The 26,910-nt window shown below is 47.0% G+C and overlaps 2 protein-coding genes across 2 annotated transcripts in view; one reads left to right on the top strand and one right to left on the bottom strand.

Moving 5' to 3' along the window:
- The window catches only part of PLEKHJ1 (pleckstrin homology domain containing J1), a 31,222-nt gene extending 11,558 nt beyond the window's left edge, over positions 1 to 19,664 (bottom strand). Inside the window, exons 1-4 of the mRNA XM_069740608.1 lie at positions 19,439 to 19,664; positions 10,680 to 10,747; positions 1,776 to 1,842; positions 1,480 to 1,570 (exon numbers count right to left, since the gene is read on the bottom strand). Of these exons, the coding sequence (XP_069596709.1) occupies positions 1,480 to 1,570; positions 1,776 to 1,842; positions 10,680 to 10,747; positions 19,439 to 19,532 (320 nt within the window). The 5' untranslated portion in view covers positions 19,533 to 19,664. The remainder of the gene's footprint in view (positions 1 to 1,479; positions 1,571 to 1,775; positions 1,843 to 10,679; positions 10,748 to 19,438) is intronic.
- A 20-nt stretch (positions 19,665 to 19,684) lies between these two features.
- Positions 19,685 to 26,910, top strand: part of SF3A2 (splicing factor 3a subunit 2) — a 28,086-nt gene continuing 20,860 nt past the window's right edge. Inside the window, exon 1 of the mRNA XM_069740607.1 lies at positions 19,685 to 19,748. The gene's annotated coding sequence lies outside the window, so the exon portion shown is untranslated. The remainder of the gene's footprint in view (positions 19,749 to 26,910) is intronic.

Consider the following 26,910-nt stretch of genomic DNA (forward strand, 5'->3'; position numbering starts at 1 on the left):
GGCGTTCACCTTGCGTTCCGCAAAGGACCTTCCAATTCCCTGAAGCCGGCCGGCATCTGACGTCATATCCTGCCGCCGGCTCCAGACCAGAAGTCCCCACGCGCGCGCACGGAGGAGGAGGAGAAGGGCTGGAGGGCTCAGAGAGGCCTCCAGCCAAAGAATGCCCCAGACCTTGCCCGAAGGTGCGGAATGGTGGCTAGGAGTCCCAAGTCGGAGGAGACGGGAGCAGCGACGGGGAATAGACGCAAGTCCGATCCCAGCTGCCCGGCAATAATATTCATATCCCCCGGTGACCGCTGCTGGCACAGTACACCTGGGATGACCTCTTCATCCCTAGTAGGGACAGGAAAGAACACTGAGGGGGAGGGGGAGGATGAGGGAGGGGTTTTTTAACCTCTTGTCATTTCCTGTCCCTATTAGGAAAGGGGTAACATCCTCCAGGTGTGCTGTCGTGGGGGGTTACTAGAGAAAAAAATTTATATATAGTAAATTTTTGTACGACTTTCAAACTTTTACAGTTCTGCCTAAACCCTCCACAGAAGCTCTAGGGTAGTCACTAGTAGTAAAAGTAATGACAAAAAAAAAAAAAAAAAAGTTATTTTTCTTCTCTTAGGGTACCGTCACACTATACGATTTACCAACGATCACGACCAGCGATACGACCTGGCCGTGATCGTTGGTAAGTCGTAGTGTGGTCGCTGGAGAGCTGTCACACAGACAGCTCTCCAGCGACCAACGATGCCGAGGTCCCCGGGTAACCAGGGTAAACATCGGGTTACTAAGCACAGGACCGCGCTTAGTAACCCGATGTTTACCCTGGTTACCAGCGTAAAAAAAAACAAACAGTACATACTTACATTCCGGTGTCTGTCCCTTGCCGTCTGCTTCCCGCACTCACTGACTGCCGGCCGTAAAGTGAAAGCACAGCGCAGCGGTGACGTCACTGCTGTGCTCTGCTTTCACTTTATGACCGGCAGTCAGTGAGTGCGGGAAGCAGACGGCAAGGGACCTGACGGACACCGGAATGCAAGTATGTACTGTTTGTTTGTTTTTTTACATTTACGCTGGTAACCAGGGTAAACATCGGGTTACTAAGCGCGGCCCTGCGCTTAGTAACCCGATGTTTACCCTGGTTACAAGCGAATGCATCGCTAGATCGGTGTCACACACACCGATCTAGCGATGACAGCGGGAGATCCAGCGACGAAAGAATGTTCCAAACGATCTGCTACGACGTACGATTCTCAGCAGGATCCCTGATCGCTGCTGCGTGTCAGACACAGCGATATCGTATGGATATCGCTGGAACGTCACGAATCGTACCGTCGTAGCGACAAAAGTGCCACTGTGTGACGGTACCCTTACAGTTTGGGTTGGGGGCAGACATGCAGCATTATAAAATGGTATACATCAGGCCTGAACTTGTATCGGCCAAACCTGGTGACAGGTGCCCTTTAATACAGCCGAGAGGTTTCTCACCTGGCATTGGTCAGCGCGTCTACCCATTCGTCACGCTGTTCCTGGCTGATGCATTCAAACGTGTACCTTCTGTCCGGCTCATCGATGAAGGCTGGAGAGCAAGGCAAAGGTAAGAACTAAGGAAAAACTGAAGATGGTTATAGACAGAAGATTGAAAGCCGATCATGCCGATGGTCCGAGACCTCACTTCTGCCACAGTTTTAGAAACAGGGATGGATCATTGTTGTGTACTGCGGATATTATACACCCATTCATCTGTCTAATGTCAGAGTCGATGAGGACAATGTAGTACTCACATATTAAGAAGCTTTTCTCATCTTCCTTCTTCACTATGCAGTGTTCTAAAAGCAGTGCTCCAATGGGCTGTAGTAACAGAAAAAACATCTCCGTTATGTAAGGACGATGGTACAATTTATAAGACAACCTGAAGCATAACCTACACCCTGGGCTTGGTGTAGAGCACAGGACTCAATGATAGACTCCCCGTGTAACCCAGAGCCTTCAATCAGATGCTGCTGGTCGCTGGGAACACTAAGGCCCTGATTCATCAAAGCGATTAGGCCACAAATTTTCGCGCCATGCAGAGTTAAATAACATTTTTTAGACTTGCATAGAAAAAAAAAAGCTCAAAGTTTAAGTTGGGCACGATTTTATAAAGAATAGAATTACAAAGGGAAAAAAAACCCTTAAAACTACTTTATAAACAATATTAACCCCTTTCTGACCTCAGACGGGATAGTACGTCCGATGTCAGATCCCCTGCTTTGGTGCAGGGCTCCGGCGGTGAGCCCACATCAAAGCCGGGACGTGTCGGCTGTTTTGTTGAACAGCTGACATGTGCGCGCAATAGCAACGGGTGGAATCGCGATCCACCCGCCGCTATCAACTAGTTAAATGCCGCTGTCAAGCGCTGACAGCAGCATTTAACTACCGCTTCCGGCCGCGCGGCCGGAAATGCGCGCATTGCCGACCCACGTCACATGATTGGGGGTCAGCGATGCGTCAGGATAGTAACCATAGAGGTCGTTGAGACTTCTATGGTTGCTGATGCTGGCTTGCTGTGAGCGCCACCCTGTAGTCGGCGCTCATAGCAAGCCTGTAATTCTGCTACATAGGAGCGATCTGATGATCGCTCCTATGTAGCTGAGCCGATCCAGTTGTGCGAGCTTCTAGCCTCCCATGGAGGCTATTGAAGCATGGCAAAAGTAAAAAAAAGAAAAATGTTTAAAGGGACTGTCACCTGAATTTGGCGGGACTGGTTTTGGGTCATATGGGCGGAGTTTTCGGGTGTTTGATTCACCCTTTGCTTGCATGCTGGCTGCAATATTGGATTGAAGTTCATTCTCAGTCCTCCATAGTACACGCCTGTGCAAAGCAATCTTGCCTTGTGCAGGCGTGTACTATGGAGGACAGAGAATGAACTTCAATCCAATATTGCAGCCAGCATGCAGCCAGCGGGTAAGGAAAGGGTGAATCAAACACCTGAAAACTCCGCCCATATGACCCAAAACTGGTCCCGCCAAATTCAGGTGACAGGCTCCCTTTAAACAAAAATATATATATATATATATATATATATATATATATATATATATATATATATATATATATATATATATATATATATATATATATATATATATATATATATATATATATATATATTTATATTAAATCACCCCCTTTTCGCCCCATTCAAAATAAAACAAGAAAAATAAAATCAAATATACACATATTTGGTATCGCCGAGTTCAGAATTGTCCAATCAATAAATTAAAGGATTAACCTGACCGCTAAACGGCGTAGCGAGAAAAAAAAATTTGAAATGGCAAAATTACGTTTTTTTTGGTCGCTGTGACATAGCATTAAAATGCAATAACGGGCGATCAAAGGAACGTATCTGCACCAAAATGGTATCACTAAAAAAGTCAGCTCAGTACGCAAAAAAATGGTAGTTACCTGCCGATAACGGTATTTCTCTGATCCCATGATGGCACCACGGAGAGAGAGGGGTCCGCCCCCAGGGACAGGAAACCTACAGATTAAAAAGGGCGTACCTCTCTCCCACATCAGTTGGATTACAGAGCCTTATACAGAACTTCAGCTGCAACTCAATATTTGCACAAATTAAACTTAACCTATTTAACTTAACAGAGGCACTGTGACTAAAATTAATTACTAGTACATTACCAAGTGCACACCTGTGTGTGAAAAGGGAGGGAATATACGGGTGCCATCATGGGATCAGAGAAATACCGTTATCGGCAGGTAACTACCTTTTTCTCTATCCCCATGATGGCACCACGGAAAGATTTGAATAGATAGAGCTCTTAGGGAGGGACCACTGCCTCTAGAACCCTTCACCCAAAGGTAGGATCAGAGGAGGTCAAGTCTAAGCGGTAATGCTTGAAAAATGTAGACTGGGAAGACCAAGTGGCCGCTCTACATATCTGTTGTATTGAAGCGCCAGCTCTCTCCGCCCAGGATGATGCCACTGCTCTGGTCGAATGAGCCTTTATATTCTCTGGGATGGCTGTCCCACAGGATGAGTAAGATAGGGCGATGGCGTCTTTTATCCGTCTCTTATCCATCTCGCTAAGGTGGCTTTCGATGCTTTTTGTCCCTTCCGAGCAGACAAACAGAGCCCTATCCTTCCTGCACTCCGTAGTGGCTGATAGATATTGGACCAGACATCTTTTTACATCTAAGGTATGCAGTGTCTTTTCCCCCTCATTTTTTGGGTTGGGACAAAAGGAGGGTAAAGAAATTTCTTGCGTTCTATGAAACTGTGACGCTATTTTCGGGAGATAAGCCGGGTCAGTTTTTAGAAGGACTGTCATCAAGTATTTGAGTAAAGGGCGGGCCTGAAGATAACGCTTGTATATCGCTGACACGCCGAGCTGAGGTTAGGGCCACTAGGAGTGTGGTTTTTAGAGATAAGATCTTTAAAGGAATTTCTGTCAGGGGCTCAAAGGGAGGTTTGGTTAGAGCATTTAGTACTAGGTTTAGATCCCATGGAGGAGAGTTGTGGAGGGGAATGGGTTTGGACCTAGATGAGGCTTTAATAAATCGCATGACCCACCGATTTCTGGCCAAATCATAATTATACAGTGCTCCCAAGGCTGCTACCTGAACCTTTAGAGTGCTTGTAGCCAAACCTCTTTCCAGACCTTTCTGTAAGAACTCAAGGATTTTCTCTATTGGGATCTCCCCTGACGGGTCTGCCCCTGATACTGACATAAATTTTTTCCAGACTTTCCCATATATTTTAGTGGTTACGGGTTTTCTACTCTGTAAAAGAGTGGACACCAAGTTAGGAGAGAACCCTTTATCCCTTAGCAACCTCCTTTCAAAAGCCATGCTGTCATGTGTAAATTCTTTACATTGGGGTGAAATACTGGACCCTGGGACAGAAGTTTCGGAGTGTCTGGTAGAACCCATGGACTTAATATGGACATTTTCCTTAGCCAAGAAAAACATATTCTGCGGGGCCAGAATGGCGCTATTAGTATCACTGTGGCTCCCTCCTCCCGAATTTTCCTCAACACTAAGGGGATGAGCGACATTGGAGGGAACGCATAGGCGAGATGATAGTTCCAAGGAATTGTCAGCGCGTCTAGAGCTACAGGGTTCCCCCGGGGATCGATTGAGCAGAATGTTTTTACTTTGCAGTTTTGGTTGTTCGCGAATAGGTCCATTTCTGGTAGACCCCAGATATTCACGATTTGATCGAAGACCGACTGGTTTAGTTCCCACTCCCCCTGCTGAAAGCATGTTCTGCTCAGGAAGTCTGCAGTTTGGTTTTCGGAGCCTTTTAAGTGGAGAGCTGTCAAGGACTTTAGACTGTGTTCCGCTATGTGGAAGATGGATTGGGTTACCTCCATCAGAGCTCGACACCTGGTTCCCCCTTGGTGGTTTAGATATGCAACCACTACCTGGTTGTCCGAAAAGACTTTTACGTGATGACCGTGAAGGAGATATAGAAAGTGTGTTAGGGCCAGTTTTACCGCTAGCAGTTCTTTCATGTTGGAAGAGTCTAGCTCTTGACTTTTGTTCCAACTCCCCTGTGCCACTTGATCTCCTATATGTGCTCCCCAGCCCCAGGGGCTTGCATCCGTCGTTAGAATCTTCTCCGTCGGTAGCGCCCAAGGAACCCCTTTGGTTAAATTCCCTGGGTCTGCCCACCATGCTAGGGAGTGTATCGTGTTTGGAGATATACTTAACTGCCCGTCTAAATTTCCGTGCAGAGATATGCCTAAATTTAAAGTCTCCCATTGTGGATCCCGGGAATGACGTTGTGCCCACTGTACTGCCGGGATACAGGCAGTCATAGAGCCCAGAAGGGACATTGCTCTCCTCAGAGTAGTGACTGGGGATACCGTCAGCTGTAACACTGCCTGTGTCATTTTTTGAACTTTCTCCTGAGGAAGATAGCATGTCTGCGTGATCGAGTCTAGGACTATCCCTAAGTACTCCTGTACCTGGGATGGCACCATTTTGGACTTGGGTATGTTTAGCAGCCACCCTAGACTCGACAGAGAAGCAATGACCAGATTCAACTGTTGTTCGCAGTGTTGAAATGAGTTCCCTACCACGAGGAGGTCGTCCAGATAGGGAACTATTAAGATATTCTGTTCCCGTATGTGGGCCATTACCTCTGACATTTTCGTGAATACCCGAGGAGCGATGGCTATCCCGAAGGGGAGAGCCCGGAATTGGAAGCGTTTTACTTCCCCCTGGATATTCACTGCCAGTCTGAGATATTTTTGGTAATCTCTGTGGATGGGCACATGGTAATATGCGTCTCGTAAATCTAGAACAGTCATGAAACACAAGGGAAAGAGTATTCTCACGCAAGATTTTATTGTCTCCATTTTGAAATGTTGTATCTCCAGGAAACTGTTTAGTTTTTTGAGATTTATGATCGTTCTGTACGATCCGTCCGGTTTTTTGCGGAGGAAGAGAGGAGAATAGAAACCCGTGCCTCTTTCCTGGTATGGAACTTCTTGCAATACATCTTTCTGGATTAGGTTCAGAATCTCCTTCTGGAGAGCTGACTGTTCGTGTGATTGTTTTTGAGGCGTTACCATGAAGGAGCTGCCGGGAGGGATACGAAATTTGAATTTGAGGCCTTCTCTTATAATACCCAAGATCCAAGGACTGTTTGAAATTCTTTCCCAGGCTGGAAGAAACTCGGCTAGTCTCCCTCCGACCCAGGGAGTACCTTCATTGGGATTTTTTATTATCTGGAGGGGGGGTTTGTTGAACAAGAAGCCCCTGTTTTTGTTTCTTCTGTCTTCCCATCCGTCTTTATTTCCTTTTGGAGGTCTTCTGCGCATGAACTTTCTGTTCCGAAAGGAACGTCTATATGACTGGTTGGGGAACCCGGGGAAAGATTTCTTTTTATCTCCTGCTTTGTCGAGGATGTCGTCCAACGTTGATCCAAACAGGAATTCCCCTTCGCAAGGTATTGAGCATAGCTTGGTCTTTGTTTGCAGGTCCCCCGGCCAGCACTTTAGCCACAGGGCGCGTCTTGCGGCGTTTGAGAAAGAAGCCGATCTGGCTGATAATCTTGCTGAGTCCACCGAAGCGTCCGCCAAAAAGGCTGCCGCCCCTTTCATCATGGACACTGACTTTTGTATTGTCTCTCTTGGAACTTTCTCCTTTAGTTGAGAATCCAAATGCTCAAGCCACACCATTAAGGCACGGGCCGTGCAGGTGGCTGCGATGGCTGGTTTTAGACCCCCTCCTGCTGCTTCCCAGGAGTTTTTTTTAAAAAGGTGTCTGCCTTTTTGTCCATTGGATCCTTTAGTGTGCCCATGTCCTCGAAGGGCAGGGCAAATTTTTTAGAGGCCTTTGCTATGGCCACATCCAGTTTGGGTGCCTTGCTCCAGGATGAGCAGGCTGGGTCATCGAACGGGTACTTCCTTTTGGGGGTCAAGAGAACTTTTTTATCCGGTCTCTTCCATTCTTTTTTGATCAAAGAATGAATTTTCTCATTTATTGGAAATACTCTTCTTTTCTTTTGTTCTAGTCCGCTGAACATTATGTCCTGTGCTGTTCTTTTAGGACGTTCGTCTACCAGACCCATAGTTGTTCTGATGGCCTTTACCAGTGCGTCTGTCTCCTCGATGGGGAAGCAACTGCGTCCCCCCTCTGATGATAGTGAAGAGGTCTCGGATGTCGATGAGTCATTAGAGTCAGATGTTTCCTTTTCTGATTCTTCTACACTGGATTCGGGAGACTTATGACCTGATCTATGTTTTTTCCTCGGAATTTTAATGCCTTTGAGGGCACTCTCAACTTGATTCTTTATTAGTGTTTTCAGGTCTGATGCGAACGCCGGAGATTCCTCCTGAATGGTTCCCATGAGGACGGTAGTTCTTCCGAACATATCGCACACTGTTTGTGCTTTGATTTGCCTGTACATTTTTTTCCCTAGGAGAAAAAAGTAATCTCGTATTACATTATTACTTTCACGCAGATCACTCACCCCTTACGACTAAGAGATACCGTCTCTGGCCTCGGGACTATATCCACTGGATTCATCGCCGGCCGTGTATTTTTCCCAGAGACTCGGGCTGCGTTGTGACCCTGAGCGTCCGCTGCTGCTGCGCTGCTGGGAGGAAGCGTTTCCCTTGCGCTGATGCTGTGAACGCGGATGCCGCAGTACTTGCTCAGGTGATGATTGTGCACATTCCTGTGCCTCTTGCTGCTCTTTATCGCTCATAGTGGTTTCGCTCTGCGTTTTCCGCAAAGAGAGGGTTTCCCACGCTTCCTCCTTCGAGAACGCTGATTTTTAAACTTGCCGCCGGCAGAAGCGGTCATCTGCGCATGCGCGCGCGTCACTTCCGGTTCGCGGCACAGGCGCCCTATAGGGAAGATATTATCGGGGACGCCTGTGCGCGCGTTCTATCGTTCCGCCCTGGCCCGCACTTTCGGTTTGGGCGGCGGTGTCCAGCGGTGACATGAGGCGCTTTTGCGCGATCTAGCGCTCCTGCGCCTGCTATGGTAGCGTAGCCGCCGCTACCTCCATGTACCGAATAGCGGTACAGAGGCTGTATCGGTGACCGCCGTCACCTGCCTCTTTCCTCCCCCCTTTTTTTTTTTTTTTCCCCCTGGGGAAGGCAGGCTCGATCCTCTTCACTGCCTCCCCCAGCAACACTCACCCATAGGGCCCGCCGACCCCCGTGGTGGTGCTTCAGGGTTGGATGAAAAGGGGGGCGAAAACCTGCTGGACCCAGCCGTGACAGGGCGCCCCCTGTCAGGAACCGACCGGCCAGCTCCCTGGAATCCCACGAAGAATCCTTCAGGTACGTGCTGTAGGTTCCCCGTCAGGGACAGGAAACCAACTGATGTGGGAGAGAGGTACGCCCTTTTTCATCTGTAGGTTTCCTGTCCCTGGGGGCGGACCCCTCTCTCCGTGGTGCCATCATGGGGATAGAGAAATAAGCCCTCACCCGAGCCCAGATCACAAAACATGGAGACGCTACCGGTATCGGAAAATGGCACAATTTATTTTTTTTTTTTAGCAAAGTTTGGAATTTATCTCATCACTTTGATAAAAAATTACCTAGACCTGTTTGGTGTCCATGAGCTCGTAATGACCTGGAGAATCATAATGGCAGGTCAGTTTTAGCATTTAGTGAACCTAGCAAAAAAGCCAAACAAAAAACACGCATGGGATTACATTTTTTTGCAATTTCACCGCATTTGGAATTTTTTCCCCATTTTCTAGTACACGTCATGGTAAAACCAAGGATGTTGTTCAAAAGTACAACTCGTCCCGCAAAAAATAAGCCCTCACATGGCCATATTGACGGAAAAAAAAAAAAAAGTTATGGCTCTGGGAAGGAGGGGAGTGAAAACCAACACGTAAAAACAGAAAATCCCAAGGTCATGAAGGGATTAAAAATGCTTAGTGACGTTCCTATACGTCATAAAATATAACATGATGATGTATAAAGGGATATTGGGAGAGAAAAATTGGTGTACAGCCCTAATCCATTTATACACCTAAATGGGCTTAAAGTACCGTCACACATAACGATTTTGTTAACGTTATCGTTGCTTTTTGTGACGTAGCAACGATATCGTTAACGAAATAGTTATGCGTGACAGCGAACAACGATCAGGCCCCTGCTGGGAGATCGTTGGTCGCTGGGGAATGATCAGGACCTTTTTTTGGTCGCTGATCACCCGCTGTCATCGCTGGATCGGCGTGTGTGACGCCGATCCAGTGATGTGTTCACTGGTAACCAGGGTAAATATCGGGTTACTAAGCGCAGGGCCGCACTTAGTAACCCGATATTTACCCTGGTTACCATTGTAAAGGTTAAAAAAAAAAAAAAAAAAAAACAGTGCATACTCACATTCCAATGTCTGTCACGTCCCCCGGCGTCAGCTTCCCGCACTGACTGTCAGCGCCGGCCGTAAAGCAGAGCACAGCGGTGACGTCACCGCTCTGCTTTACGGCCGGCGCTTACACAGGGCAGGGGAGCGGACGCTGGGGGACGTGACAGGAATGTGAGTATGCACTTTTTTTTTTTTTTTCACTTTTACAATGGTAACCAGGGTAAATATCGGGTTACTAAGTGCGGCCCTGCACTTAGTAACCCGATGTTTACCCGGGGACTTCGGCATCATTGAAGACAGTTTCAACGATGCCGAAGTCTTTCCCCTCATCGCTGGACAGCTCCCCAGCGACCACACAACGACTTACCAACGATCACGGCCAGGTCGTATCGCTGGTCGTGATCGTTGGTAAATCGTTTAGTGTAACGGTACCTTTAGGCTGAAGAAATGACCACACAGATAACACTAGCACAGCCACAAGCAAAATAGGATAGCTAAATAAGCCCTACATACAACCCTAAAGGTTCCCTACCTGACTGAAGATTGGCAACCTGACATGTACTACTGTCATCCTTGCTCAACGAACTCCAGTCACTGACTGTAGTAAGATGTGTGGGAAGGTGCACAGAGGCATACACCACTTTTCAGACACACCGTATTCAATAAGAGGCATGCTCTCCTTAATGAATCAGACACCTCCGACTCTTGATGAATCGGGGCTTAAGAATCTCAGTAAATGAACTCATTGCAATCATAGAAATGCTGCACCAACTCAGACTTCAAAGAGATGAATATAAAGACTAAAGCCACAAAATAAGAGAAAGCAGCCGACTCCATTCACCCACCTCCTCTTCATCCGCCCGAAAGTAAAACAGAAAATTCACCACCAATTTCACCAGACGCTTCTTCATTACTGAATAAAGAAAAACGTTGTTAAAACAGATCCAGTAATAATTTTATTATTATGAATTATTGAGTAAAAATGTCCTTCTCCAGGTGTGGTATAAACTGCACAGGCAGCGGAGGGAATCCCGTACTGATACATGCTTGATGACTAAATATTAGAACATGTGCAAATTATGTGTTTATTAGGAATAATAATAATAATAATAACAATAACAACAACAAATACATCCAAAATTTACCTCAATAATAGAACAAGGAACCTGGTGTTAGGCAATTCCTGTTATTCCCCCTAGAAATGTATAAAATGGACAACTGCATGTCTTGCCCCCACAAAGTGACCATGTCCCTGCTGGTAACATTGTAGTTTAGCCAGGCATTTATTCATTTCCAGGTGGAATAACAAAGGAACCTCTCAACAGCCTTCAATGAGATTACCCACAATGTTTATAATAAAAACAAACATTAGGGAAACTGGCAAATCCTCTGAAATTAGGGAAGCTGTCAGAAGGATGAAGCAGTGTATATGGGCATGCAGGTCATCGGAAGCTGAAAACAATGATACCTAAATATCTGCTATCCGATGTATATAGGTACCGTCACACTCAGCGACGCTGCAGCGATATAGACAACGATGCCGATCGCTGCAGCGTCGCCGTTTAAGTCGCTAGGAGACGTCAAACACTAACAGCAGAACGATGCAGGAGCGATCCAGTGACGTACTTATCGTTCACACTGGTTGTTCGCTCCATTGTAAACCATTGCAGGCATCATTGCTTTTGCTGTCAAACATGACGAATCACGCCGACCTGACGACCAAATAAAGTTCCGTGTGAAGGTACCTTTATTCCAGAGAAATCCAAGTTTCTCCCATTAGTAAGTGAGCAGGACACTTATCTTCATGATAATCTGTCTCCAGAGATAATATTTCCAGAGAGGGAGTTACCAGTGTGATATGTAATGGCTTACACTCAGCTCTGATCTCACTGCAGAGCGGTGTGTGATTATGAGAGCAAACATTAACCCCTTTACCCCCAAGGGTGGTTTGCACGTCAATGTCCAGGCCAATTTTTACAATTCTGACCACTGTCCCTTTATGAGGTTATAACTCCGAAACGCTTCAACGGATCCCAGTGATTCTGACATTGTTTTCTCGTGACATATTGTACTTCATGATAGTGGTAACATTTCTTTGATAGTACCTGCGTTTGTGAAAAAAACGGAAATTTGGCGAAAATTTCGCTATTTTCAAACTTTGAATTTTTATGCAATTAAATCACAGAGATATGTCACACAAAATACTTAATAAGTAACATTTCCCACATGTCTCCTTTAGATCAGCATAATTTTGGAACCAATTTTTTTTTTTGTTAGGGAGTTATAAGGGTTAAAAGTTGACCAGCAATTTCTCATTTTTACAACACCATTTTTTTTTTTTAGGGACCACATCTCATTTGAAGTCATTTTGAGGGGTCTATATGATAGAAAATACCCAAGTGTGACACCATTCTAAAAACTACACCCCTCAAGGTGCTCAAAACCACATTCAAGAAGTTTATTAACCCTTCAGGTGTTTAATAGGAATTTTTGGAATGTTTAAATAAAAATGAACATTTAACTTTTTTTACACAAAAAATTTACTTCAGCTCCAATTTGTTTTATTTTACCAAGGGTAACAGGAGAAAATGGACCCCAAAAGTTGTTGTCCAATTTGTCCTGAGTACGCTGATACCCCATATGTGGCAGTAAACCACTGTTTGGGCGCAAGCGAGAGCTCGGAAGGGAAGGAGCACCGTTTGACTTTTCAATGCAAAATTGACAGAAATTGAGATGGGACGCCATGTTGCCTTTGGAGAGCCACTGATGTGCCTAAACATTGAAACCCCCCACAAGTGACACCATTTTGGAAAGTAGACCCCCTAAGGAACTTATCTGGATGTGTGGTGAGCACTTTGACCCACCAAGTGCTTCACAGAAGTTTATAATGCAGAACCGTAAAAATAAAAAATCATATTTTTTCACAAAAATTATATTTTTGCCCCCAATTTTTTATTTTTCCAAGGGTAAGAGAAGAAATTGGACCTCAAAAGTTGTTGTCCAATTTGTCCTGAGTACGCTGATACCCCATATGTGGGGGAAGAACCACCGTTTGGGCGCATGGGAGGGCTCGGAAGGGAAGGAGCGCCATTTGGAATGCAGACTTAGATGGAATGGTCTGCAGGCGTCACATTGCGTTTGCAGAGCCCCTAATGTACCTAAACAGTAGAAACCCCCCACAAGTGACACCATTTTGGAAAGTAGACCCTCTAAGGAACTCATCTTGATGTGTTGTGAGAGCTTTGAACCCCCAAGTATTTCACTACAGTTTATAACGCAGAGCCGTGCAAATAAAAAATATTTTTTTTTCCACAAAAATTATATTTTAGCCCCCAGTTTTGTATTTTTCCAAGGTTAGCAGGAGAAATTGGACCCTAAATGTTGTTGTCCAATTTGTCCTGAGTACGCTGATACCCGATATGTGGGGGGGGGAACCACCGTTTGGGCGCATAGGAGGGCTCGGAAGGGAAGGAGCATCATTTGGAATGCAGACTTAGATGGATTGGTCTGCAGGCGTCACATTGCGTTTGCAGAGCCCCTAATGTACCTAAACAGTAGAAACCCCCCACAAGTGACCCCATATTGGAAACTAGACCCCTCAATGAACTTATCTAGATGTGTTGTGAGAACTTTGAACCCCCAAGTGTTTCACTACAGTTTATAACGCAGAGCCGTGAAAATAAAAAATCTTTTTGTTTTCCCACAAAAATTATTTTTTAGCCCCCAGTTTTGTATTTTCCCAAGGGTAACAGGAGAAATTGGACCACAAAAGTTGTTGTCCTATTTGTCCTGAGTACGCTGATACCCCATATGTTGGGGTAAACCCCTGTTTGGGCACACGGGAGAGCTCGGAAGGGAAGGAGCACTGTTTTACTTTTTCAACGCAGAATTGGCTGGAATTGAGATCGGACGCCATGTCGTGTTTGGAGAGCCCCTGATGTGCCTAAACAGTGGAAACCCCCCAATTATAACTGAAACCCTAATCTAAACACACCCCTAACCTTAATTCCAATGGTAACCCTAACCACACCTCTAACCCTGACACACTTCTAACCCTAATCCCAACCCTATTCCCAACCGTAAATGTAATCTAAACCCTAACCGTAACTTTAGCCCCAACCCTAACTGTAGCCCCAACCCTAACCCCAACCCTAGCCCTAACCCTATTCCCAACTGTAAATGTAATCTAAACCCTAACCCTAACTTTAGCCCCAACCCTAACTGTAGCCCCAACCCTAACTGTAGCCCCAACCCTAGCCCTAATCCTAGCCCTAATCCTAGCCCTAACCCTAGCCCTAACCCTAGCCCTAACGGGAAAATGGAAATAAATACATTTTTTTTTTATTTTTCCCTAACTAAGGGGGTGATGAAGGGGGGTTTGATTTACTTTTATAGCGAGTTTTTTAGCGGATTTTTATGATTGGCAGCCGTCACACACTGAAAGACGCTTTTTATTGCAAAAAATATTTTTTGCAATACCACATTTTGAGAGCTATAATTTTTCCATATTTTGGTCCACAGAGTCATGTGAGGTCTTGTTTTTTGCGGGACGAGTTGACGTTTTTATTGAAAACATTTTCGGGCATGTGACATTTTTTGATCGCTTTTTATTCCGATTTTTGTGAGGCAGAATGACCAAAAACCAGCTATTCATGAATTTCTATTGGGGGAGGCGTTTATACCGTTCCGCGTTTGGTAAAATTGATAAAGCAGTTTTATTCTTCGGGTCAGTATGATTACAGCGATACCTCATTTATATCATTTTTTTTATGTTTTGGCGCTTTTATACGATAAAAACTATTTTACAGAAAAAATAATTATTTTTGCATCGCTTTATTCTCAGGACTATAACTTTTTTATTTTTTTGCTGATGATGCTGTATGGCGGCTCGTTTTTTGTGGGACAAGATGACGTTTGCAGCGGTACCATGGTTATTTATAACCGTCTTTTTGATCGTGTGTTATTCCACTTTTTGTTCGGCGGTATGATAATAAAGCGTGGTTTTTTGCCTCGTTTTTTTTTTTTTTTTTTTTTAAGGTGTTTACTGAAGGGGTTAACTAGTGGGCCAGTTTTATAGGTCGGGTCGTTACTGACGCGGCGATACTAAATATGTGTACTTTTATTGGGTTTTTTTTATTTAGATGAAGAAATGTATTTATGGGAATAATAATTTTTTTTTTTTTCATTATTTTGGAATTTTTTTTTTTTTTTACACATTTGGAAAAATTTTTTTTTTACTTTTTTACATTGTCCCAGGGGGGGACATCACAGATCAGTGATCTGACAGTGTGCACAGCACTCTGTCAGATCACTGATCTGACATGCAGCGCTGCAGGCTTCACAGTGCCTGCTCTGAGCAGGCTCTGTGAAGCCACCTCCCTCCCTGCAGGACCCGGATCCACGGCCATCTTGGATCCGGGCCTGGAGCAGGGAGGGAGGGAGGTAAGACCCTCGCAGCAACGCGATCACATCGCGTTGCTGCGGGGGGCTCAGGGAAGCCCGCAGGGAGCTAGCCAGGGGTTAATGTGCCGGGGGCGGTCCGTGACCGCTCCTGGCACATAGTGCCGGATGTCAGCTGCGATAAGCAGCTGACACCCGGCCGCGATCGGCGGCGCTCCCCCCGTGAGCGCTGCCGATCGCTATGACGTACTATCCCGTCCAGGGTCAGATAAGCCCAGGGCATCTCGACGGGATAGTACGTCTAAGGTCACAGAGGGGTTAAGGCTGTGTGCGGAGCCGCAGCTGCATGTGTCGCAGAGTGGGACAGTCACATGTATGGAGAGCCTGTGTGTTGTGACTGTCACACAACCGCGACACGCAGCTGCGGAGCCGGACACCTCACTATCGGGAGCGCTCCAGGTATCCGGGTCCCTCTGCAGCGTATTCGGTAAGCGCTATAGTTTGCCGAATAAGGAGGGAGCCAATGATGTTCGCTCAGATCTAATTATAAAGTGTCGGCTCTTACATGCCGCACACTGATAACTCCCCCTTCATATATAATAATCCCTGGAGGCAGATTCTCATGCAGATCAGTGTCCGGCCCAGAACAGCTCATTTACATATAATAAGAATGTGGATTTCTCTGGAATAAGGCTGGTTTCACATTTGTGGACGAGGGCTTTGCGGAGGGCTGCGGAGTTCCTCTGTGAAGCCGGGCCCACTGCCGTGCCTTTTCCTTCAGCTCTGGCTACGTCGGCATGCGACCTGCGTACCCCATCTTTAAAATTGGGTACGCAGGACGTGCGGATGCCTCCGCATGCATCGTTTTGACGCTGCGCCGACCTGCATCGAACGCAACATTTTGCATTTTGGTGTGGTCGGCGCAGCAAAGGTAAAGCAGAGAGCTGATATCAGGTTGGGAAAGTCCATGGTCACTGGGATCTTACCAGCCTAAAGATACCACAGTGGTGCATCACATAATTTGTTCCAATTCCAGCGCTATTCACGGCTCTTTCCGTTTGCCCTAGTGCGTTGGCAATCAGGGTAGATACTTAGGGTTGATGTCAGCTATGAAGTGTCCAAACATACAGCTGACATCAAGCCCTGATGCTTGAAATGGTAAGGTATCCATCAGACCTCCATACTAATGGAATAAGGAAAAACAAAAATAAACACTCCCTGACACTTTCCCTCGTTCACCAATTAACCCCCAAACTTCCAGGCAGATCCAACACAGTTCACCGAACCAGATGCACAAAGCCTATGGAGATTAATGCTAATGCTTCATAGGCTTTTGCAACAGCCACTACTCATCGTGACCCGGAGAGTCAGAATAGTGGTGACGGTACTGGAATCTCCACTCCTTACGAGTCACCGGGTCACAGTGCAGTGTGACCCCCAAAGTGGTTGCTGCAAAAGCCTAAGGTGCATCAGAATGAAGGTCCATAGGCTTTGTATGTCAGACATGCTTGGAAATTTTGGGGTTAATAAATTGGTGAATGAGGGAATGTGTTGGGGAGTATTTATTTCAATAAAGTATTGTTTGTGCATTTTTTCATGGGTTAGTGATGAGGGGGTTAGTGATGAGGGTGTTAGTGATGAGGGGTTAATCTTTGCGAATGGATAAGTACCTCTTCTATATCTTGGGAAAGATTTCATTAGCATATCTGCAAGCATGCAATTGAGCTATTAAACGAATTCTAAGTATATTTTGGCCTCAATTTATCAGATGGGGTGGAGAAAAAAAAAAAAAAAAAAAAAAAAAAAAAGATATATATATATATATATATATATATATATATATATATATATATATATATATATATATATATATATATATATATATATATATATATACACACACACACATACATACACATACCGTACAGACCTAAAGTTTGGACACCTTCAATATGAAAATTGTAAATTCACACCGAAGGCATCAAAACTATGAATTAACACGTCTAATTATATACTTAGCAAAAAAGTGTGAAACAACTGAAATTATGTCTTATATTCTAGGTTCTTCAAAATAGCCACCTTTTGCTTTGATGACTGCTTTGCACACTCTTGGCATTCTCTTGATGAGCTTCAAGAGGTAGTCACCGGGAATGGTCTTCCAACAATCTTGAAGGAGTTCCCAGAGATGCTTGTTGGCCCTTTTCCCTTCACTCTGCGGTCCAGCTCACCCCAAACCATCTCGATTGGGTTCAGGACTGGTGACTGTGGAGGCCAGGTCAATGGCATAGCACCCCATCACTCTCCTTCTTGGTCAAATAGCCCTTACACAGCCTGGAGGTGTGTTTGGGGTCATTGTTCTGTTGAAAAATAAATGATGGTCCAACTAAACGTAAACCGGATGGAATAACATGCCGCTGCAAGATGCTGTGGTAGCCATGCTGGTACAGTATGCTTCAATTTTGAATAAATCTCCAACAGTGTCACCGGCAATGCACCCCCACACCTCCTCCTCCATGCTTCACGGTGGGAACCAGGCATGTAGAGTCCATCCGTTCACCTTTTCTGCATCGCACAAAGACACGGTGGTTGGAACCAAAGATCTCAAATTTGGACTCATCAGACCAAAGCACAGATTTCCACTGGTCTAATGTCCATTCCTTGTGTTCTTTAGCCCAAACATCTGCAAAGAGTTTGTATGTTCTCCCCGTGTTTGTGTGGGTTTCCTCCGGTTTCCTCCCACATTCCAAAGACATACTGATAGGGAGTTTAGATTATGAGCCCCATCGGTACAGTTATGATGATGTGTGCAAACTGTTAAGCGCTGCGGAATATGTTAGCGCTACATAAAAATAAAGATTATTATATATACATACATACACACATCCATCTGTTAACTATATAAGTGCTGGGGACTTATGATCTAGCATAATGAAATGATTTACTAAAAATGTCTTTGTAGTATTTTATATGTTACTATTGAGGAGGTGGTGATGGCGAACTCAGTCGAGGGGTTCAAGAGAGGCCTGGATGTCTTCCTGGAGCAGAACAATATTGTATCATACAATTATTAGGTTCTGTAGAAGGACGTAGATCTGGGGATTTATTATGATGGAATATAGGCTGAACTGGATGGACAAATGTCTTTTTTCGGCCTTACTAACTATGTTACTATGTTATACATGATACCTGCTTAGTAAACGGTATATTTGGCTTGTGCAATATTTTTCTCCTCTAGTTTTCATTTCTGCACTATTGGAGATTGTTTTCACGCCTATATTAATAGGGAATTAATAGGGGAGTGGGGGCACCATCCTCCACAGCTAGGCAGAAGTAAATCAGGCCTATTGCAGGGACATTGGAGTTTATTATTGGTCTGTTTTCATCAATTATTGACTATTTTTTTGCACTAGGTAGATTTTTTTTTTTTAGAACATATTATAATAAAGGCTATTTTTTAAAGGGAATTTATATGCACCACATGTCCAATAGACACCTCTCCATTACTGGCACCAGGGCTGGATGTCAGCTGTGAATTGTCAAAAATAAAAAATTACAGCTGCCATACCATTACCCTGATTGTCAAGCACCAGGGCAGCGGACATGCTGCGATCTAAAAAGACGCACCGCATGTCCGGAGTCGCAGGGCCGCCGGGTGCGTGTTACCACGCATTTCATAAAATCCCCTCCACTATGCTGTAACATCTGGACACTGCGGCTCCACGCAGCGTTCAATCCGCTGCTAGTCCGGATGTAAAACGGCCCGTGGACACATACCCTTAGAGCTGCATTTTTAGGCCGGGTGCACACGATCTGGAAGTGGCGGTGCATGTTCACTGCGTCCTAAGCGCTGCCGTCTATTGAACGCAGGTGGATCCGCATGTGATCAGTGAACCGTCCAGAATCACCGCGTCCTATACATTGTATGGGTGAAATCTCTTGTGGAGACGCTAGAGAAATAGACAGGCTGCAGTCTGGAGAGCTGTCACACATGTCCGTCTCTGCAGGTGGGCATGGGATTCCTAGAAACCCCATCCACTATACTTGTGCAGCGGCCAGATGTTACAGCACACAGGGTCTCACCCGCAGCGATTACTGACCGTGTGCACTCAGCCTAACAACCTCTCCCTACCATGCGGCCACTCCGCACCTGCCCGACAACACGGGGTGCAGCCGCCTCCAGCCCGGCACCTAGCCCGGCACTCACCGCTGCCTTTCTTGGGGCCCCTCATGTGCAGCTCCGCCGCCTGCTCCGCTCTCTGCCGGGAGAGGGACAGCAGCTCCTTCTCGTTGTAGCGCATCCTGAGCACATGGCCCGGAGCCGTCCCGACACCGAGCGCAGCGCACCGGGCAGTCACCGGCAGCTACCGCCCATATTCACACTACACGCCGGGCACAGCCTGCAGCCGGAACTGTACGTTCTGCTCCGCGAAATAAAGTTATGTGATGGTGACGTCATATCCGGGTAGTTCAGACACACTTCCGGGGGAGAGCGAGGGAGCCACGAAAGTGGGGAGGTAAGAGAATGATGGGGTGATACAGGCGGTATTACACTCTGTGTGTACAGTGCCCAGTCCTGTGTGTGCCCTGCACTGCTGATGTGCCAGCATACATAGGAGCCGCCAAGGGGTCAGGCGCTCGTCCCTGTAGTGCCCAGTAGTGTGTGTGCCCTGCACTGCAGATGTGCCAGCACACATAGGAGCCGCCAAGGGGTCAGGCACTCGTCCCTGTAGTGCCCAGTCCTGTGTGTGCCCTGCACTGCAGATGTGCCAGCACACATAGGGGCAGCCATGGGGGTCAGGCGCTCGCCCCTGTAGTGCCCAGTCCTGTGTGTGCCCTGCACTGCAGATGTGCCAGCACACATAGGGGCAGCCATGGGGTTCAGGCGCTCGTCCCTTTAGTGCCCAGTCCTGTGTGTGCCCTGCACTGCAGATGTGCCAGCACACATAGGGGCAGCCATGGGGGTCAGGCGCTCGTCCCTTTAGTGCCCAGTCCTGTGTGTGCCCTGCACTGCAGATGTGCCAGCACACATAGGGGCAGCCATGGGGGTCAGGCGCTCGTCCCTTTAGTGCCCAGTCCTGTGTGTGCCCTGCACTGCAGATGTGCCAGCACACATAGGGGCAGCCATGGGGTCAGGTGCTCGTCCCTTTAGTGCCCAGTCCTGTGTGTGCCCTGCACTGCAGATGTGCCAGCATACATCTCCTTCAAACCACATATCCAAGCCCTTTCCACTTCCTGCCGCTTTCAACTCAAAAATATTTCACGAATCCGTTCATTCCTCAACCATGAATCTGCAAAAACCCTAGTCCATGCCCTCATCATCTCCCGCCTTGACTACTGCAACTTCCTGCTCTGTGGCCTCCCCTCTAACACTCTCGCACCCCTCCAATCTATTCTAAACTCTGCTGCCCGACTAATCCACCTGTCCCCCCGCTATTCCCCGGCCTCTCCCCTCTGTCAATCCCTTCACTGGCTCCCCATCACCCAGAGACTCCACTACAAAACCCTAACCATGACGTACAAAGCCATCCACAACCTGTCTCCTCCATACATCTGTGACCTCGTCTCCCGGTACTTACCTACCCGCAACCTCCGATCCTCACAAGATCTCCTTCTCTACTCCCCTCTTCCCACAATCGTATACAAGATTTCTCTCGCGTACCACCCCTACTCTGGAACCCTCTACCACAACACATCAGACTCTCGCCTACCATCGAAACCTTCAAAAAGAACCTGAAGACCTACCTCTTCAGACAAGCCTACAACCTGCAGTAACCACCGATCGACCAAACCGCTGCATGACCAGCTCTACCCTCACCTACTGTATTCTCACCCATCCCTTGTAGATTGTGAGCCTTCGCGGGCAGGGTCCTCATTCCTCCTGTACCAGTTATGACTTGTATTGTTTAAGATTATTGTGCTTGTTTTTATTATGTATACCCCTCCTCACATGTAAAGCGCCATGGAATAAATGGCGCTATAACAATTAATAATAATAATAATAATACATAGGGGCGACCATGGGGTCAGGCACTCGCCCCTGTAGTGCGCAGTCCTGTGTGTGCCCTGCACTGCTGATGTGCCAGCACACATAGGGGCAGCCATGGGGTCAGGTGCCCGCCCCTGTAGTGCCCAGTCCTGTGTGTGCCCTGCACTGCAGATGTGCCAGCATACATAGGGGCAGCCATGGGGTCAGGCGCCCGCCCCTGTAGTGCCCAGTCCTGTGTGTGCCCTGCACTGCAGATGTGCCAGCATACATAGGGGCGACCATGGGGTCAGGCACTCGCCCCTGTAGTGCCCAGTCCTGTGTGTGCCCTGCACTGCAGATGTGCCAGCATACATAGGGGCAGCCATGGGGTCAGGTGCCCGCCCCTGTAGTGCCCAGTCCTGTGTGTGCCCTGCACTGCATATGTGGCATCGTACATATGAGCCGCCATGGGGTCAGGCGCCCGCCCCTGTAGTGCCCAGTCCTGTGTGTGCCCTGCACTGCAGATGTGCCAGCATACATAGGGGCGACCATGGGGTCAGGCACTCGCCCCTGTAGTGCCCAGTCCTGTGTGTGCCCTGCACTGCAGATGTGCCAGCATACATAGGAGCTGCCAAGGGGTCAGGCGCTCGCCCCTGTAGTGTCCAGTCCTGTGTGTGCCCTGCACTGCAGATGTGGCATCATACATACGAGCCGCCATGGGGTCAGGCGCTCGCCCCTGTAGTGCCCAGTCCTGTGTGTGCCCTGCACTGCAGATGTGCCAGCATACATAGGGGCGACCATGGGGTCAGGCGCTCGCCCCTGTAGTGCCCAGTCCTGTGTGTGCCCTGCACTGCTGATGTGCCAGCACACATAGGGGCGGCCATGGGGTCAGGCGCTCGCCCCTGTAGTGCCCCGTGCTGTGTGTGCCCTGCACTGCAGATGTGCCAGCATTCATAGGAGCCGCCTTGGGGTGAGGCGCTCGTCCCTGTAGTACCCAGTCCTGTGTGTGTGCCCTGCACTACAGATGTGCCAGCATACATAGGGGCGGCCATGGGGTGAGGCGCTCTCCCCGGTATTGCCCCTAATCCTTATGCTGTGGTCACTGGCCTGCATAGTGGAGCTGGTAGAAAGGGATGGAGCAGCCGCCTTGTCCTGTTGGAAGTATCACCAGCTCTAATCATTGCCCTATTGTTTATTTAGGTGATTATGCTGATAACCTTCTATGGCATAGGCCTAGGTACCTGTTAGGTGTGAACCATCAGAAGAAAGCACGCCATACACAATAGATGTCCACTGAACCATGGTTTGGCTGGCATATATTGTTCCCATGGTTTATCTTCAGAAAACAAAAAGATCCTTATTTTTCCTGGCATCATCTGCCAGGAAAGAGTCCAGAGGATACACTTTAAGGTACCGTTACACTAAACGACTTACCAACGATCATGACCAGCGATACGACCTGGCTGTGATCGTTGGTAAGTCGTTGTGTGGTCGCTGGGGAGCTGTCACACAGACAGCTCTCTCCAGCGACCAACGATCAGGGGAACGACTTCGGCATCGTTGAAACTGTCTTCAACGATGCCGAAGTCCCCCTGCAGCACCCGGGTAACCCAGGGCCGCGCTTAGTAACCCGATATTTACCCTGGTTACCACTGTGAAAGTTAAAAAAAAAAAAAAAAACACTACATACTCACATTCCGATGTCTGTCACGTCCCCCGCCGTCAGCTTCCCGCACTTACTGTGTCAGCGCCGGCCGTAAAGCAGAGCACAGCGGTGACGTCACCGCTGTGCTCTGCTTTACGGCCGGCGCTGACAGTCAGTGCAGGGAAGCTGACGGCGGGGACGTGACAGACATCGGAATGTAAGTATGTAGTGTTTTTTTTTTTTTTACTTTTACAATGGTAACCAGGGTAAATATCGGGTTACTAAGCGCGGCCCTGCGCTTAGTAACCCGATGTTTACCCTGGTTACAAGTGAACACATTGCTGGATCAGTGTCACACACGACGATCCAGCGATGACAGCGGCTGATCAATGACCAAAAAATGGTCCGGATCATTCCCCAGCAACCAACGATCTCCCAGCAGGGGCCTGATCATTGGTCGCTGTCACACATAAGGAGATCGTTAGCGAGATCGTTGCTACGTCACAAAAAGTGTGACGTTGCAACGATATCGTTAACGATATCGTTATGTGTGAAGGTACCTTTAGACTGTTAGCCGATAATGGCAGGCTCAGACAATGCTAATCTAATATGTGTGGTGCCCATAAGGGCAGTCATGCCAGTTAGACTCTCCATGGATGCACAGTGACTTGGCTCACATGGTAAATGCATCTACTGTTGTGTTTACTGCTATGTCATGATTGCCTCTGTAAAATTATTATTGTTTATTTATATAACACCATTAATTCCATGGTGCTGTACATGAGAAGGGGTTACAAACAGGATACAATTGTCACTTACAGCAAACTAACAATGACAGACTGGTACAGAGGGGCGAGGACCTTGCCCTTGTGGGCTTACATTCTACAGGATGGTGGGGATGGAGAAAATAGGTTGGGAGGTTACAGCATCGCCGTTGTTTGTGAGGCGGTAGCTCCGGTAGTGATGAGGAGGCAGCGGGGCTGTAAGCTTTCTTTAAAAGGTGGGTTTTCAATTTTCTTTTTAACCACCTAACCTGATTTTTATTCCCACTCTACCCCCCCATACCCCCCACCGAACCGATTTTTACCGTATGTTGGAGGAAGAGTGTGGATACGTGTGTGTGCGGGGGAAGGGGGGGTGAGTTGCATTTTTACTGTGTTGGGGTGCAATTTTTACCATTTGTGTGAGGAGTTTGGATGCTTTTTTTTTTACCGTGTGTGTGATTTTTTTTTTTTCTCGTGTGTGGGGAAAAGTGTGGAGGTGACCTTTACCGTGTATGGAGAGGACAGTGTGGAAGTGATTTTTTTTTTTTTTTTACCGTGTACACTCCCTGACAGCAGTTTTGTCACTTATCCATGTTATGTAAATTAAAGCTTATAACCTGACGTTAAATTCATCCATTGGTTGTATAAATTTTTCTTTTGAAAGCTGAAACACTCCAAAATGTGGTTTACGTTAAGAAAATAAATTGGCATCAATGCAGAAATATTGATCAGTTAATGGACACAGAATGGTCAGATTTTGGCAAGACAAAAGTTTTGTCGCCTGGTCATATAATGCACCCAATCCTATTTTTCATCATCACCTGTGCTCAGTAAATGATCGGTTAATTAGTGTGTGTGTATAAAAAGAAACCCAGCACCTCAGACCTTCACTTGAACTGCAACTTGAGCTCTGACAACATGCCAAAAATCCACCCTGCGACCAAAGCCTGGATTATCAAGAGGCTGAAGACCAGATCCACTGCAGAGGTGGCTGGCACTTTTAATGTGTCTCGGTGTCAAGTACAAAAAGATTTGAAGAGACTGGAGATGTGTTTGACAAGCCCAGGTCCGGCAGACTCTGCAAGACAACTGCTCAGGAGGAACCTTTTTTGTTTAGAAAATCCAAAGCAAGTCCCTCTTCCACTGCAGCAGAGCTCCAACAGACCTGGTCACCTCAAGTCACTGTGTTAACTAGAACAGTTTATAGGATTCTGTCTTGATATGGCCTCCAAGGTCAAATCAGTGCCCAGAAGCCAGCACTAAACAAAAGGCAAATAAAAAACCGTGTGGCATTTTGCAAAGTCCCACAGCCTGCTAAACAGATGGACGCTGGAAAAGTGTCGGAAGGTGGATTTCTCTGATAAATCTTAGGCTAAGTTCACACTTGCGTTGTGCAGTCCGTTCAACACATCCGTTAAATGGACTGCACTAGCGAAAGTGCCGACGTTTGCACAGCGCTAGCGCAGATAGAGCATCTGCTAGCTCCATCTGCGCTAGCAGTGACGGACCCGGAAACGCTGCAGCCCGCGTCTCGGGTCCGTCACTCAATGACGGCACATCGCTAGCGCACGCCCATTGTGGGCGTGCGCTAGAGATGCGTCCGCCATTAATAGTAATGGTGGCGTTAATGGACTACGTTACACCGCGTTATGCCGCGGTGTAACATAGTCCGTTAAACGGTTCACACGCAGTGTGAACCAAGCCTTAAGTAGAATTACACTACAGCCGCCGCAAATACTACAGGAGACCTACTGGAGCCCATATGGATCCAAAATACACCCAGAAAACAGTTAAATTTGGTGGTGGAAAGATCATGGTCTGGGGTTACATTCAGCATGGGGGTGTGCAAAACATTTGCAAGGCGGAAGGCATTATCAATATCCTAAAATATCAAGAAGTATTAGCTACCTCTTATATTCCAAATCATAAAAGGGGTCAAATTCTGCAGCAGGATGGTGCTCCATCTCATACATCCATCTCTACAACAAAGTTCCTCCAGGCAAAAAAGATCAAGGTGCTCAAGGACTGGCCAGCCCAGTCACCAGACATGGACATCATTGAGCATGTTTGGGGTAGGATGAAAGAGGAAGTTTGGAAGACAAAACCAAAGAATCTAGATGAACTCTGGGAGGCATGTAAGACTGCATTATTGTCTATTCCTGATGACTTCAAGGGAACCTGTCACCCCGTTTTTTCAAGAAGAGCTAAAAATAGCGTTAAATAGGGGCAGAGCTGTGCTTTACATTAGTGTATTTTGGAGCCTTTATTCCCCACCTAATCTGCCGAAATACCTTTGTAAAGTCGCCGTTTTGGGCTGTCACACTGGTCAGGTCATATGGGCGTGGTGACAGCGCTGTTTCTCCCCCAGATCTCCGTTGGTGGCGTAGTGGTGTGCGCATGTCCAAGTGGCGAATCCACTGCGCAGCTTCAAGGAAAATAGCGCGATCTGCGCTATTCAGCCGTTTATCGGTGGACGCGGCCATCTTTGTGAGGCCGCGCGTGCGCAGATGGTTCTTCTCGGCTTCCCGGGGCTTCAGGAAAATGGCCGCGGGATGCCGCGCGCGCAGATGGTGATCTCGACGGCCATTTTCCTGAAGCCGAGTTCACATCTCGGCTGCAGGAAAATGGCCGCCGCGATCTTCATCTGCGCACGCGCGGCATTCCGCGGCCATTTTGCTGAAGCCACGGGAAGCCGAGAAGAACCCTTTCATTAATAAATTGTATGAATCATTGTTGAACCGCATGGAAGCAGTCCTTCAAGCTCATGGAAGTCACACGAAATATTAAATATGACTATTACCACCACAACTTCAGTCACCAATGTTATATAACATATATTTGTATTGTAAGTTAATTATTTGTTTGAATGTCACATTACTTTCTGTGGGCGACAAAACTTTTGTCTTGCCAAAATCTGACCATTCTGTGTCCATTAACTGATGCGATTTTACCATGTGGAGGTGCTTGGATGCAATTTATAAAGTGTTGAGGAGGGTGTGGATTGTGAATGCGACTATACTGCTTGGGGGGTGGAGTGTGGATGTGACTATACAGTTAGTGTGGATATGATTATACTGTGTGGGTATGGTTTTGATTATTGTTTGTGTGTGTTGGGGGGATGGTTTCGATTATACTGTGTGTGTTGGGGGGGGATGGTTTTGATTATGCTATGTAGGTGGAGTGTGTATGCGATTATACCGTGGGGGGTGGTTGCGATTATACTGTGTGGCTGTAAGGGGATGGTGTGTGTATGCGATTGTACTGTGTGTTGGGTGGAGTATGGATGCTATTATACTGTAGGG

Source organism: Ranitomeya imitator, chromosome 1, assembly GCF_032444005.1.
Source record: "Ranitomeya imitator isolate aRanImi1 chromosome 1, aRanImi1.pri, whole genome shotgun sequence".
NCBI classification, from domain to species: domain Eukaryota; kingdom Metazoa; phylum Chordata; class Amphibia; order Anura; family Dendrobatidae; genus Ranitomeya; species Ranitomeya imitator.